General features: G+C 35.3%; 1 protein-coding gene across 2 annotated transcripts in view; it reads right to left on the reverse strand.

Annotated features, from left to right (window-relative positions):
* Positions 1-16,144, reverse strand: part of LOC109085412 (dedicator of cytokinesis protein 9-like) — a 36,399-nt gene that overhangs the window by 6,895 nt on the left and 13,360 nt on the right. Inside the window, exons 1-2 of one of the 2 annotated variants that reach the window (XM_042763211.1) lie at positions 9,331-9,746; positions 5,049-5,165 (exon numbers count right to left, since the gene is read on the reverse strand). In XM_042763211.1, coding sequence (XP_042619145.1) covers positions 5,049-5,165; positions 9,331-9,447 — 234 coding nt within the window. In that variant the 5' untranslated portion in view covers positions 9,448-9,746. Of the gene's footprint in view, positions 1-5,048; positions 5,166-9,330; positions 9,747-16,144 lie in introns of those variants that run through there. The other variant, XM_042763210.1, reaches the window with a different exon arrangement.

Genomic DNA, 16,144 nt, shown 5'->3' on the forward strand with positions numbered 1-16,144 from the left:
TTATTTTGAGCACCCAAAAAGAAAAACAGTCATATCCGCCAATCTCAACAACTTAATTTAATTATATATATATATATAATTTTTTTTTTTCTTCCGTGTGTGTGTTTTGATCTGCTCTCCCAGTTGCCTATGACAAATTTCTCCTAAGGGAGACAATAAAAGAGAACTAACTAACTATATTATATTGTATTATATATTTAACACAGGACCCACTGACTCAGAACGACATGAGCTTGAATTTTCACTTTTGTGTGAACTATCACTTTAATCAATTTAAACCAAATTACTCAAAGAAGACCTATCATGATAAGAATCAGGTCTCTCATGACTGACACTGAAGTTGTTATTCCACTTTCGTTGCTCATGCAAACAAATACACAGTTTCAGTGTGACTTTGACTTTTTTGTTCAGTATAACTCTATTAGAGAGTTTTCTCACGAGAGAAAACACTACAACTGGACAAACAAAGCGGGCAGGATGAGCTCGAGCAGGTTGGGGAGTTTTTTCCCATTGCAAAACTCCCCAGCCTGACTCACGTCCGCCAGATCAGCAGGACTCAAACTGCCAGCTTCAGTTCTTATAGACACACAGTCTCCATCCATTCAGCCAATAAGAGCTTGAAAAGTTCAAGAGTGCTGCATGAACCTGTTTAACCAATCAGAACTCATTCTCACACTCTCAAAAATAAAACACCACACTGCAAAAAATATCAGAACACAGTAACAATTCAAGAAAATTAACCTGCCAAATAAATAAAAAAAATATTATTATTTAAAAAATACTACAAAATATGTATTAAAGATACATAAAATGATAAACTATATTCTCCTTTAGCAATCAGCGATTTTAAAGTATTTTATTTTACATAAATGAAAGTGTGCAATGTGTCATACAATGGTTTATGGTTTATTATCAATGGTTTATTATCATAAACTAAAATTAAAACCATTAAAAACATTTTCATTACTTGAAATAAAATAAACATCAAATGAATTAAACAATATATATATATATATATATATATATATATATATATATATATATATATATATATATATATATATAATATGTACAGGTCAAAAGTTTGGAAACATTACTGTTTTTAATGTTTTTGAAAGAAGTTTCTTCTGCTCATCAAGCCTGCATTTATTTGGTCAAAAATACAGAAAAAAATGTAATATTGTGAAATATTATTACAACTTAAAATAATAGTTTTTAAATTTATTATACTTTAAATTATCATTTATTTCTGTGATGCAAAGCTGAATTTTTAGGATCATTATCACATGATCCTTTAGAAATCATTCTAATATGATGATTCATTATCAAAGTTGGAAACAGTTCTGCTGCTTAATATTTTTTCAGAACATGTGATACTTTTTAAGTTAAAAAAAAAAAAAAAAGAAGCTATGTTTTTAAAATATAAATATTTTGTAATAACAATATACACTACTGGTCAGTAATTTGGGGTCAGTAATTTTTTTTCTTTGTTTTTCTTTTTTAAATAAAATCACTACTTTTATTCAGCAAGGATGTGTTAAATTGATAAAAAGTGATAGTAAAGAAAATATATTATTAGAATATATATTATTAGAATTTTTTTTTTATTATTTTGAATAAATGCAGTTCTTTTTAACCTTTTATTCATCAAATATATTAGACAGCAGAACTGTTTCCAACACTCATAATAAATCAGAATATTAGAATGATTTCTAAAGGATCATGTGATAGACTGGATGTTACATGTGACACTGAAGGCTGGAGTAATGATGCCGAAAATTCAGCTTTGCATCACAGGAATAAATTTTTTTTTTTTAGGTATATTCAAATAGAAAACTATTATTTTAAGTTGTAATAATATTTCACAATATTACTGTTTTTTCTGTATTTTTGATCAAAAAAACATTAAAAATAGTAATGTTTCCAAACTTTTGACCTGTACTGTATATATATATATATATATAATGAATATATATATATATATAATGAAAACTATTTCTAATATATATATATATATAATATATATATATATATATATATATATATATATGTATATATATAAACTAAAACTTTTAATATAAACTCTATGGACATTTAAAAAAATAAAGTGTCTAAAAAATGTATAAAACAACAAAATTACTAAAACTTTACTATAATTAAAATCAAATCAAAATAAATAAAATAAAATTTAATATATCAAATCATAATTCTATATCAATGATACTAATATAACACATCGGATTTTCATAATCTACTGAATTTTTGGTGATTAAACAAATTCACAATGTTTTGTCATCACTAAAATTTCATTATCCTTTTTTTTTTTTTTTTTTTAATTCATGCCAAATGAAATATGTTATGTCATGTACCCTAAACAAGGTCCACTGAGTCCACTGTCTGTTCACCTCAAATGCTCTTAATGTTTTATATTTAGAAGGAAAGTGTTTCTCTGTGTCACCAGGGTCAGTGGGTCCCAGAACCAGCGGAAAATAGCATTAAAAGCATTCCAAAGGAAAAACACAATAGAGCCCTCATGTTCCCAAACTTCCCTTCCTGAAGCCCTCACTTCCTCCTGGAGAGATGCTAATCGCAGTGGGTGAGAAGAGGAGGAACACTGCCATAGTCTTCCAGGAGCCACGCACAAACTCCCAAATACCTTGAGCGTTACAGGACTACAGGACAGCAGTGTGTGAGTAAGACTTCAAGAGCTATGTGGTTAAAGAAGACCTGGGTTGGTAACGTTAAAGGTCACAGGTTCAAGGCAAGCTCACAAAGGGATACAATGGTGTGATGTCACCAGATTAGCAGCACGTCAGGAACTTTAAGATGGTAAACAAGTTGGTCAGTAGAGGAACAAGCAGGCGGAGCAGTGCCCCACCAAAACATTCATCCACGACAGAATCAATCATAAATGAGAACCTTTATAATCGCAAACAATTTAGTGCAGAATCATATTGGATTCATTACTGTTCGTGATTGCAGATCTTGCACAAGCAGCCTTGTGAAGGAACACAGATTGGCTGTACAGCATATTCATTTGAGAAGAATATCATAATGAAATCTGAACAAATCTGAATAAATAACCAGCTGGCCAATAGAATTCTATGTATTATTCTATTTTATTTAATTCAGCTAAGAGATCACAAAGATATCCTTTTGATCACGTCTTCACATGATTCCAATTTGGAGGTCAGTTCAAACTTTATTCAAACACAGTGAAATTCATATGAGCTTGCGTTTCCTGTCTCCAGCATTCATATGGGATTGAATGGAAGACAATGAAACCAAAAATCAAATGTGACCCCGCTTTAATGGGCATTCATTGGCAGGATTAATCTGCAAAGTGGACCAGACATATTGATAAAAGGTCTGAATCTGCAAGTCTAGTTTACACAGGTCAGTGCTTGCTAGCTGGTCTTTTCAGTAGGCTCATCCAGTATTGTGGCATGTGTTAACCTGTTAGTGGCAGTAATAAGCTGGAAACTGTAGTGCGGGAGTGACATTTATTCTTGCATTTGACAAAAGCTTCTAAAGGAGCTTTATACACTGCAAACGAATGCACTGGCCATCCTATTGGAACATCTGAAGTGCTTTAGTGATAGAGCAGTACTGTGATCTCAGATCCTGGGTTATCTTATATAGTCTGTGCACTTTTGCAGCCTGGTTAATTAAGCATCACCCTGTCAAAAACCCTGAAGAATGTTTTGCTGTCTCATCCTGAGAGCGCTTGCCTGGGGCACTTCTGTATCCTTTTGGCAGCTTTACACACAATGTGCTTTTCCATTCCAATACGCTACTTTTCCATTGTTTTTTTTACTGTGGAAACACACGCTAGACCATTGCGTGCATTTTCCTATCGAGTCTTTTGCAGTGTCTCTCTCGAACATATAAAACAGTGGACCAATCAGAAGACCTCGGAGGCGGGGCAAGCACTACAAGCTTTTGTTTACATCAGAGCCATTCTGCACTGCGCTGCACTTTTTTAAAACCATTCCTGAGCACTGCGTCTCGCGTTCTTAGATGCAAAGATGGGTTCTGTGTGAACGGCCCCAAAGCCTTATATTTTACAGTTTTTCTACAGCTGAAAAAGAGAGCATTTAGTAGATACTACATTTGGTATGAAACTTAGTGTCTGATACAAAAGTATGTTCTTCATAGTATGACTATGGGTAGTATGAATTAAATTATGGCCTATTAAATCTATTTCTCCAGCTGTACAGTGTGATCATAGCCGGTGACCCAGAGGAAGGACACGCGACACTGGGAACATCTGCCCTGCCGCACAGGATCTCTGTGGATGTGTCTGCGTGTCGGCCGCTCATAGATCAGGAAGGACAGAGCCTGGTGTCATGAGATCTGTGGCTCAGGTCACAAAGTCTCATTGTTCAGAGCTTAATGCTGAAATGTGTCATATTTCAATGTTACTTCCTGTCCCAGTCGAATGTACAGAGACAATGAGAATAAACCATTAGTAGGTTGATGTTCTGAAGAGTGTAAACACTGTGATTGTGGGACCGGTTTCACCTGTTTTGACGTAAAGGGACAGTAATTTACAACTTATGAACTACTAAATATGTTTGAGTTGCACCATTAAACTTCTACTCTTTAACTTTTACATTAAACACAACGTTAAGTTTCTTATAAACTAAATATTTATGAAAGCCTCTGACTGAACTGCATCAAGAAGCTCATGTTATACCCGACAGACTTCAATCCTGTAGATACATATGAAAAAGTTGACATCTACACTCATTTACATTTTAAGAAAGAGAATATTTTGTAAATAAGTTACTTTGTTAGTGGCTCTTCAACACGAAACATTGTAAAAACACCTTTTTAACACAATCTCTGTTCATGAACTTGAAGGTTGATTAATTAAAAAGTCTTACAAAATTACTTTATATTATTTAATAAAAGAATAAATAAATTATTACAAAGCATTTTCGGCCAAGTGCATCCAGAATTTTCGGTTTCGGCCCAGAAAGTCCATTTCAGTGAATCCTTAGATATTACAGTAAAAACCACTGGAAAGTCACAGATATTCTGACCTGGAAATCCTCGAGAGGAAACAGCAGCATGTCCCTGAGTCCATCGCTGAGGATCTGAGTTTTCCTCTGCACCAGCACACTCTCATAGTCCAGAGGCTCCACCACACGCGGCTTCACCTAAACACACACAAATTCAGCACATCTTACAGATATAACACTACTAACATTCCCGCATGTTATAGGGTGATGCTCATATTTACTAATTAGAGGAGAAATAGTGATTAAAAAACTGAATTAGCATATGAGGCAAGGGGTGTTCTGTAAAGTCCCATAATGAAATACTACTCCCTAAAACCTCAATGAGCAAGACACTTCAGATACATCATTGTGATTGTACCTGTTACTTAACAGACTCAATATTATTTAACGGCAACACTGTCTGAAAAGTCAAACAAACTTCCCCAGCCTCAATAAGAGTTCAGGAACTTAAAAAGAGTTTTAAGGATAACAAATTAACTAAAAAAGTGATGGAACCAAAGCTGAAGTAGTCACTCTATTGATGTACTCTATTGTGCAGTGATAACAACTTTCCCTCTGACTTTTTTCCATTTAAATATCTTTCTGTACAATATGAGAATTTTGGATGAGGATCTTGGTAATATGTTTCCACTGATATTATATAGAAGGAATCTGGGAGTGTGTGTGTGTGTGTGTGTGTGTGAGACTAAGTGAGATAACACAGTCCACTCACACATCTGGGAGTGATACTGGCAAAATGACCTCAGATGCAGATCTCCATGGAGACAGGGTTGTTTTGATGATGATATCATAACTGGATAGACCAATCAAAGACCAGAATCTCACACAATCACCATGAACACCAGTTTCACTGACTGTACAACACATCAAAGCCTCCAGACACCACATAAAACAACCATCAACCAGTTCAATCCCGACAGTGTGTGTGTCATGAGCATACAAACCCTGACTCTCAAAGTCAGGCTGAGCCAGGCTCAGTGGAAATATGTGCATGTGGCGATATTTCTTCAAAATGATATTACATTGCTTCTTGCACACTTTCCAAGTGATATGTGTGATGCTAAACGTGTGTTCAGTTTTTATCTGAAACATTAACGGCAATTAAATTAAGCGACATTAAATTGTTAACACTCTATTGCATTTGAAAATAACGTATGCATCACCTACACAAAAACCTACCCTAAACCTAATCGATAGTTTTAGAACACAAGCAGACGTGAAACAAAAATGCATTTTTTGAAGCAACCATGACATTTAAGCTTCTTTCTACAAGTCTTTGAACTCTTTTATCGTCGTGACTCATGAGACTCGTATCTGACTTCACAAGTGCATTGCTGTACCAGGTGAGCATCCGAGCAAGTTTACTGTAACTTGCAAGTTTATGCGATGCAAATGTCAAAGTTACTTTACAAATCATACAATTTGGTCTTAAGAGGTCTTAGCATAGTATTGTGCAAGATAACACACAAAAATAGGTCTTTATTAATCAATAATGTGCCCCTGTAATCATAGTTTGTGTGAAAAGGAATAAAAGGTTTTGTTGTTTTACTGTAACTAGTGTTCATTCCGGCTGGAAACGGCTGTGAATTGTATGCATAGGTGTGGTTTTTGGAGGTTTGCAAAAATGTAGGTAGAGGCATGTTTCGCCAATGAGCCTCATTTATTAATAATACAGCAGAGAAACAGCTGTCCAGTCAAACGAAATGAAGTGGATGTGTTTGTATGCATGTGAGAGTTGATATCCGCATTTGAAAAATTCAGCAGTTTAATCTTTAACACATATATGACACACCAGAGTTACAGTCATATGACTGACAGGTGATTTTATTATCTCTGATGAAACTAACTGCACAGAAACAAGAGCGATTTCAGAGAGTAATGACCTATACAGAGATTCTACTAACTCCGTTTCACTATTCAGTAGTGTTTTCCCTCCAAAACAGGTTGCGGTTCAGGACAACCAAAAATGTATTTTAAATGGCTGTGATGTGAGTGCATGTTTAGTGGTACAATTGTTTCATGAAATTTCCAATTAATGTAAACTTAAAATTAGCAAAAAGAAAAGTAAAGTAAAAAATCAAAATGTTTTAAAAAATGCATTTAGATGGAGTATCATATGTCACAGCATGTGTACAAACACAAGTGGGAAACACACACACCTTTATTTATTTCTGGGAACATGAATAGGACAATGTTTGTACAGTTGTTTTGTGTTCAGAATGGCATCACAGTAATGCACAGTTGTGTGTACTTACCCAAATTTGTACCAAGAAGTGAATTAATTCTGACAAAACCTCCTTTCAGGGATTTTCTCATTAGTAAAATTGTAAAATTGTTTTTTTTTTTTTTGTTAAGGTTAGGCTATAGTATTTCTAAATAGCTGCATAAAGAAACAACAGAATCTATGTAATGTCCTCATAAGTAAACTTTTAATGTTTTGCAGTGCACTAGAAATTTCTAACTGATCAGAAATCTGATACCAGTACTCCAGAACAGCTGTGTGAATGTGTGTCTATTTCTTTACACTGCTGTGCTCTGAAACATCCAGACACACTCCAACTGGACACAACCGGCCCACACATTACAGCACACTCTGCTTCCAAAAGAACAGCAGAATATATAGACCTAAAGTGACAGCAGGAAAGACATGCACGTGTGAGCTGACGGAAGCTTGTGTGATCTCCACATGAATCATCTCAGCACATTCATCTCTCTCTTCTGAGGAGCAGTGCACTCTCCACTTTAAAGCAAACAGCCTGAAAGCTGAGCTCAACTCCATTGTGTGTGGAGCAATAGAAACACAGGAGAAAGATACAGTACATGGGCAGTGACAGACGGGTGTGTAGAGGTGTGTGTGTGTGACGATAATGCTGGAAGAGACATTTGAGACCTTTTTAATAACCCTTAAAAACCATCATTATTTCTTCCAGGTAGACTACTGTTTAAAAGTTTGGGGTCATGTGGATGTTGGGGGGTGTTCTGTTTTTTTTTTTTTTTTTGTGTGTGAAAATGTAATTTATTCCTTTGATGCAAAGCTGAAAATCATTTCTCCACTTTTCAGTCACATGATCTTTCAGAAATCATTCTAAAATGCTGATTTGCTCCTCAAGAAACATTTCTGATTATCATCAATTTTGGAAACAGTTGCTTAATTTTTTTGTGGAATTTTTTTTTTTTTTTTAAGAAAAGAAAGTTCTAAGGAATCTTTTGTAACATGTCTTTACCATCACTTTTGTCCAATTTCATGAATTCTTGCTGAAAAAAAAATAAATAAATAATGCCACGAGCAAAGATAAATATTTATAAAAGATCCTTAGTACCTGCTGTAATTGGACAATGTGTTTTTTCAAATTTAAAACACGGTTGATAATAAAGATGTATTGTATTGTATTGCAATTACACTGTCAAATCTACCCTTAACCCTTAACTCACCCTTAAACCTAACCTAAACCAAAACTAACCAGACCAGCAATCCTGTCCCTAACTTAAATCATATCCCGCCTCAATAGAAGCAAGTGTTTTCCAATTCAACATGAATACAATCAGTACATTGTACCTAACAATTATAAATTATTTATCACATAGAAGTTAAAGACACCTAATATAAAGTGGGGCCTAAAAGTCTTATTTAAAGCTTAATTTGTTTATTATTTAAAATTTATTTTAATAAATTACATCGTACTGAACCCAAACCCATACAGTTTCATACAGTGACATATCAATTGTATATATCATGGTATGATCCTCTGACACCATCACTGTACCCTGATACCTCCACAATACTTTCTGGAAAGACTTCTCAACCCCAAAACACTTAAACTGATCAAAGTTATAGGCACTAAATGGCTAAATCAATAACTTTAAACACCTGTCACAACCACAGATTTTAGGTTTTAACTCAACTTTCACTTAAACTATCACAAAGTCATTTAAAAGACAGACCAAGCAAATCAACAAGCTGAGTCACATTAACAGGTGGTCATCAAAAAGCTACCTGGAAAAGGTTGAAGGGCTATTAAAGTACTGGCTGACTCAAATGACTTAAAAAATAAATAAATAAAAATAAAATGTCTGACTATCAATGTATCACAGTTAAACTATAAAACTACCATTCAACTCAGTCAAACTATCATAAAGTTGTTAAAAAAGGCTTTACTTTACTATAAAACAAACAGCTGACTGAAAAAAAGATTCAAAGAGATCGATTAAACCATCAGATTATTTCACTCAGAGTTCCCTCATTTAAAAAGCAACAAAAAGCATCTCAGGTCAGACTGACAGGAGCTTGTGTGAGCGCACTAACCTTCCTCTGAGGACCCGCACCGTCCTGCTCTTCCTCCACAACAGGGACATATTTAAACTGCTGGGGAGACTCGATCACCAGCTCTTTCTTGGACACTTTCCCCGTCTTGCCCTGCATGACTACAAACTCTTTCTGTCAGATAAACTCTACACATCCAAATCTGTCCTGTAGAACGTGCAGTTGTGACAGGAATCACAGCGCTCCTCTTGAGATCCAGAGAGCAGCCAGATCTCAGCATGTCCTGCAGCCCGCTGCTCTCTCCAAAACACACACTCACACACTGGACACAAGCCTCACCTCACGCTCTGACTGAAGACAGACGCCCCTCCTACACTCCAGTGCCGACGGGAATCACCATACACTCACTCACACATTCCTCCCCCCCGTCAGACGGCCTCATGGGATCCACCTGCACGCTAATCACACACACACACACACACACACACACACACACACACACACACACTGCTCCACCACAGACACCCACAGCAAGACTTCATCCTCAGTTTCTTTATGCTGACCTCTTAATGGAGATCAGAGTTATGTTTTATTTAAGTGTCAACTTCGTCTAAAATGGTTTTTCAAAACTTCCTTAAAGGAATTCCACACAGTAGAGTATAAGACTATAAAATAAATGAGCTCAGCTCAGCTCATTCAGTCTGGGAGTAAATAGATAAGAAGTGTTTGAGATCACATTTGAAATCTTTAATATTTTGGAAAATCTATAAGCAGGGTTGTTACTATTAACTAAAACTGAAACTGTTAAAAATCAACACTTGTTTTACAGAGTACTTGTTATACATGTACTTGTAAATTATGCAAAATTACATGCAATGGACCCGAATCCTAACCCTATAGTAAGTACATGTTAATAATTAATATAACTCTGTACTTATTTGAATAATTACACATTAAAAATGACAACTTAAAATGAAGCATTTCCGAAATTAATTTATGTGAATTGAAATAAAATATAAATATTACATGGAAATCTCGAACTTAAAAAAATTAAAAAAAAAACAAACAGAAATGTTGGCGTGGCAATTAACTGAAATCAAATAAGTTGAAGTTGAAGTAGATTATTAAAAACCGAAATAAAATAAAGCTAAATTTAAAAAAAATACAAAAAACATAAGATTACTACAGCTTAGACAAAAATATAAATAAAAAAATGTAAAATATAAAGATAAAAGCTAATTCAAATGACTGAAATAATACTACAGGTGATAACTCTAATAAATGAAGTACAGTTTAAGACACTAGCGTGATCTGTCCTGAAACTATAGGAAGAGTCTATTTCTCAGGAGAAGAAGCCATTTACTCTCCATTTTGTTTTCTCATTGTTGTCTGGAAGATGTCACAGATAACCCTACTGTAATTTTTCTTTCCTACAGGCAGGATTGAGAGAGAGAGAGAGATAGTGTTTTTCTTAGTTTAGAAACACTCTTTACTATTCAAATGGGCCTGAATGTAAATGAAAACTATCAACGTAACATCCTTTATTAACCACAGTGTGTTATGATGAGTGGTTAAAAGGCTCAAGATAATGTCAACACTGATGCCAAACCTGTTGTGATGCATCTTGACACACCAGCTTTCAAAATGAATGACATTTGAGTGCTACAGTGGGGTATTTTCCTTTCGTATTACTTGTTTTGTACATTTTTCAAGCATCTGAACGCGTTCCGGGACGTGATAATGACTGATTCATGGATGAGCTCATTATTTTCAAAGAACCTGATTGATTGATTTGCAAATTGAGTCTTTGTGACTGACTCAGAACCAGGTGATCCTCAGAGAGTAAGTTGCCATGAAAAGTAAGCAACTTTTGCATTTTTACTGGAGTAATATTTTATTATTGTAACTACACTTTTACTTAAGTATTTGATTTGTGTACCTCGTCCACCACTGATGTGTGTGTCCTCCTGTCTCTGTGACACACCCTGTTTATTCATCTGCTGAGAGGGAATTCCACACACACACAAAACAAACCCAAACACACTGTTAAGAGTCCACAAAAGGACAGTGTGTGTGTGTGTGTGTGTGTGTGTGTGTGTGTGTGTGTGTGTGTGTGTGTTATCTTTTACTATACAGAGACATGAGGGCGGAAGGTTAGGAACTAGCACAGCTGCGCTCACACACACAGACACAGACACAGACACACACAGACAGAGATTTTGCCCATCATAAGCTTACACTTCCTCACTCAAGCCCTTTCTGTGTGTTTAAGTGTGTGTGAAGATGACTTAATGCTCCGATTTTTCCAGAAGCTATGTGAGGGAGTGTATGTGTGTGTGCACAAATTTAGTAAATTTACAATTTTAGTTTTTGACAGGTTTATCGCTTCCCATTGACATTTGCGCTCAATGTGAAAACCTGCCCAGATGAGCCATACGCAGCAAGCATTTGGGGTTAAGCTTCACCTACAGAAGATCTAAAGTGGACCTCATGCCGTTGCTGAGGTAAGCTGGGCCGAGGGATTGCTGAATCGGCGTGAGTGGCGTTACCTCCTGCTGTTGCTGAGCTAAGCTGGGCCGAGCATCGCTGAATCATCGTGGGTGTCGCTAACGTTACCTCTTGCCATTTCTGGGCTAGCTGCTGGGCCAAGTGTTCACTGGGCTGGCGTGGGTGGCGCCAATGTTACCTTCTCTGGTTGCTGAGGTAAGCCTGGTTGGAGGATCAGCTCATTCAGTGCCACAAGTTGAAGATGTATGCGTTTTTAGTCGCAATGATTTCTTAACTGTCTCAAATGGGCAGTTAAATGCTGATCTGACTACTGCTTCACTTTATAATGTGCTCATTTTAGAAGGTATAAAATGTACTGTTGCTTTTGAATTATTGCTTCTGGATGCGTTTGCCTGTAGGGGCACTTATTGGCCCGCTGTACATCATAGCAAGGTATCTAGTGCTTCGAAATCTTTCTCTAAAATTTTAATCCTATTACTCCTTCTGGTTACTGGAAATATGAACACCAATCCAGGTCCAGATTTGCTTCCTGAAAGTCTACATCAGCTTCCAACCCCCTTAGAATTTAGTAACAGACATGGGCTTGCCTTTCTTCATATAAATGCTAGAAGTCTTGTACCCAAATTAGATATATTTAAAACTTGGTTCATGATCTCTAAACCTGATGTTGTAGTAGTGTCTGAAACTTGGTTAAAACCTTCTGTCTCTGATAATGTTTTATTTATTGACGGTTATAGAATTTTTAGATCTGAACGTAAAGGTAGGGGTGGAGGTGTTGCAGTTTACATTGTGCTATTGCATGTGTTAGGAGTACAAAATTACCCAAATCCGAAGGTCGGACTGTTCTCAGACCTTGGTTCAGGCATTTCTCGGAGCAAGCTGTCCTTCAAGATTTATCCAGAGTGAAATGGCTTCAAATAGAATTGATTCCTACTATTGAGGATGCTATAGCTTTTTTTCAGCAACATTTCTTAAAGCTTGCAAATAAACATGCCCCTATTATGAAGTTTAGGATAAAAAACAGAGACAACCCTTGGTTTTCTAAAGATATAGCTGACCTAATCCATGCCAGAAATAATCAATGGTCAATAGCTAGAAAAACACAGAGTGCTAACGATTGGCGTCTTTTTAGAACTCTTAGAAATCAGGCTGAATACTATTTGGCACAAATGTCAATTAGTTTGCATGACTATTCTAAATTCTGGAAAACTATTAGAGCATTACAAAATAAGACAGTTAACGGCTTCCCTCACCAGCTGAAAATAGGAAATGCTGTGATAACAGAGCAGAGGGATATGTTAAATGCTTTTAATGAGCACTTTGAAAAGGCAGGACATATCTTTGAGAAAACATTGGGTGAAACCCCTATTGTTCAACATAGTTCCCAGGTAGAAAGAGGTGAAATTCACCATGGAGAAACCAATATGCAGGAATCTTGGAAAAAACTATTCCTGGCGGAACCTAGATCCCAGTCTCTACCAGGGCAAGTGGTTGCTGATATTGTTTCTTCTTCGATCCTTGAGTTTACGCCATTCTTGGAATCAAAAGTTTTACATGTTTTACGGAGCATTGATTCCAAGAAGGCAGCTGGGTCAGATGGACTTGATCCTGGTTTGTTAAAAATGGCAGCAGAAATTATAGTGAAACCACTCACTTATATCTTTAACCTGTGCGTTGCACAGATACAGTGCCTATTTCGTGGAAGCAGGCTTACGTCACACCATTACTAAAATCTGAAGATCCATGTGATGCAAATAATTATCTATCGGTTTCAGCTAAGGTTTTGGAGATTTTAGTGTCTGATCAATTAAAAACTTTTCTGGTTTCACAAAATATTCTTAATAACATGCAATCTGGTTTTAGATCTGGTCACAGCACAGTTTTTGCCTGCTTAAAAGTTACTGATGATATAAAAGCGGCAATTGATAAAAAGTTATTCTGTATGGCTGTGTTCATTGACCTTACAAAGGCATTTGACACAGTGGACCACTTCATGTTAATCAAAACCATGTTGAATATTGGTGTTGGTCATAGAGCTGTAAATTGGTTTCGCAGCTATCTCTCTGAACGGATGCAAATTGTAAGACATGGGAATGTTACATCTGACCCTGTCGTCCTAAAAAGGGTGTCCCACAAGGATCAGTTTTAGGTCCTTTGCTTTTTATCATCTATATAAATAATGTTTGTAGTGAATTTAATTACTCACAGTATCATTTGTATGCCGATGACACAATTATGTATTCGTGTGCCTTTACAGCTGAGACTGCCTGTGCGAATTTGCAGTCAGATTTCGCCTCATTACAATCCGCCTTGTTTGATTTGAAGCTACTTTTAAATGCAAAAAGGCGAAGGCAATGATATTTGCCCCCATAGGTACTAAAGTCCCAGTTCTTGCTATTAAGACACTCCAAGATGAAGCTATTGAACTTGTTGATACTTACAAGTATTTGGGTATCTGGTTTGATAAAGGTTTTACCTTTAAAAAACACATTGAAGTTTTCTCTATGAAACTTAAATTTACTCTGGCATTCTTATATAGATTTAAATCTTGCTTTTTTAGGACTATAAGAAAAAGACTGGTTGCAGGACTATTCCTGTCTCATATAGATTATGGGGATATCATCTTTCAATTTGCTTGTCCATCTACTCTGTCAATACTAGACCCTCTTTATCATGCGGCTCTCAGGTTCATTACAAATGCTGGCTATCAGACACATCATTGCATCTTATACAATATGGTAAATTGGCCGTCACTTAAATCGCGCAGGATGCGACATTGGCACATTTTTATTTATAAAGCGATTTTAGGTATCTTGCCGTCTTATATTTGCTTAAAATTTGTTTGTACCCAAAGTACATATCAATTAAGATCTAGTGATGTACTACTTTTTAAGGTTCCAAGAATGAGGACAGAAGCAGGAAAGAGGGTTCTGTCTTACTATGGTCCTTCATCCTGGAATGAACTCCAGTCTAGACTTAAGATTGGTGCGCTAATTTCCTTTTAAAAAAAGAATATCTGATATGCGGACAGACATGTGTAACTGTTTTAATTAATGGTGGGTGGATATTGACTTCTAGCCCCTATTTAATTTGTTTACATATTTTAAACTCATTGCATCTTCACATGCAAATATTCTGTAAATTTTGTGTAAATCTGCTTTGTATTTTATATTGTAATTTATTGTCTTGCAACTTATGGTTGAACGTGTTATACAGGACTCCCTTGTAAAAGAGACTGTGTCTCAATGGGACTTTTCTTGTTTAAATAAAGGTTATATATATATATATATATATATATATATATATATATATATATATATATATATATATATATATATATATATATATATATATATATATATATATATATAGTACTTAGACTTATTTAGACAGTGGCTTTAAAAGACACCTAAAATGTACTTGTAACCACTTGTAACCACTTGTAATAACTCTAAATCTTAGAAGTACATAAAAAAAAACAATATAATATTAATGAAATAAAAGGCCACTTAAAGAGAGCTCACTTTCATGACCGTTTCTTAACACATTTAAGTACAATTTCAAAAAGAGCACTTTGTAATTATTTCAAATTAACATTTTTACTTTAAATCCTTATGTTTTAATAATCTTTTGCCATGCTTTAAAGAAGTACAGTAATATTAATGTGTTGACTGACTAACAGACTAAAATACTGGATTATTATTATTAATTTAAACTAGTGTGTTATTCATTTGATACATTTGATATTGATTTGAAATTACTTACTAATATGTACCTAAGTCCTACTTAAGTGAGTCAAAATAATAATGACTCTTATGTTTAACGAACTGCATTTAATATAAATGTTAATGTTAAGGATAATACTAAATTTTCATTTAATTGCAATTAAAATGCATTAGGGTTTCTGAAAATGTGACATTCAGTTTGCATTTAAGTATATATTTCTTTCCATACTTTGCATAGTTTTAAATTTATGCCAAATTGAACTTCTTTTACTCAAGGAGTGGTTAGTTCATGAATAAGTTGCTATTGAATGTGATTCTGTGGCTCCTCTGTTATCACCCCTGTATGAACTCGAGGAGAACTGACTTCATACATCCACTAAAAATCACCAAAACACCAGCAGATTTAAAAGACATTGAGAAAAAAATGAAGTAAAATGAAATAAAAAGTAAAAAATCAAGCAGGATTTGAGTACACATATAGACACTTGCTTTGATATTCAGTATTTTGGGGGATTTTCTTGTGAGTTCTCTCATGAGACACATATGCAGTACGTGCTCAGTCCTACCTCTGACCCCTCACATCTACATCATCACACCATCGCAGGGTGTGTTGCATAATCAAA

Source organism: Cyprinus carpio, chromosome A9 (genome assembly GCF_018340385.1).
Source record: "Cyprinus carpio isolate SPL01 chromosome A9, ASM1834038v1, whole genome shotgun sequence".
NCBI classification, from domain to species: Eukaryota; Metazoa; Chordata; class Actinopteri; order Cypriniformes; family Cyprinidae; genus Cyprinus; species Cyprinus carpio.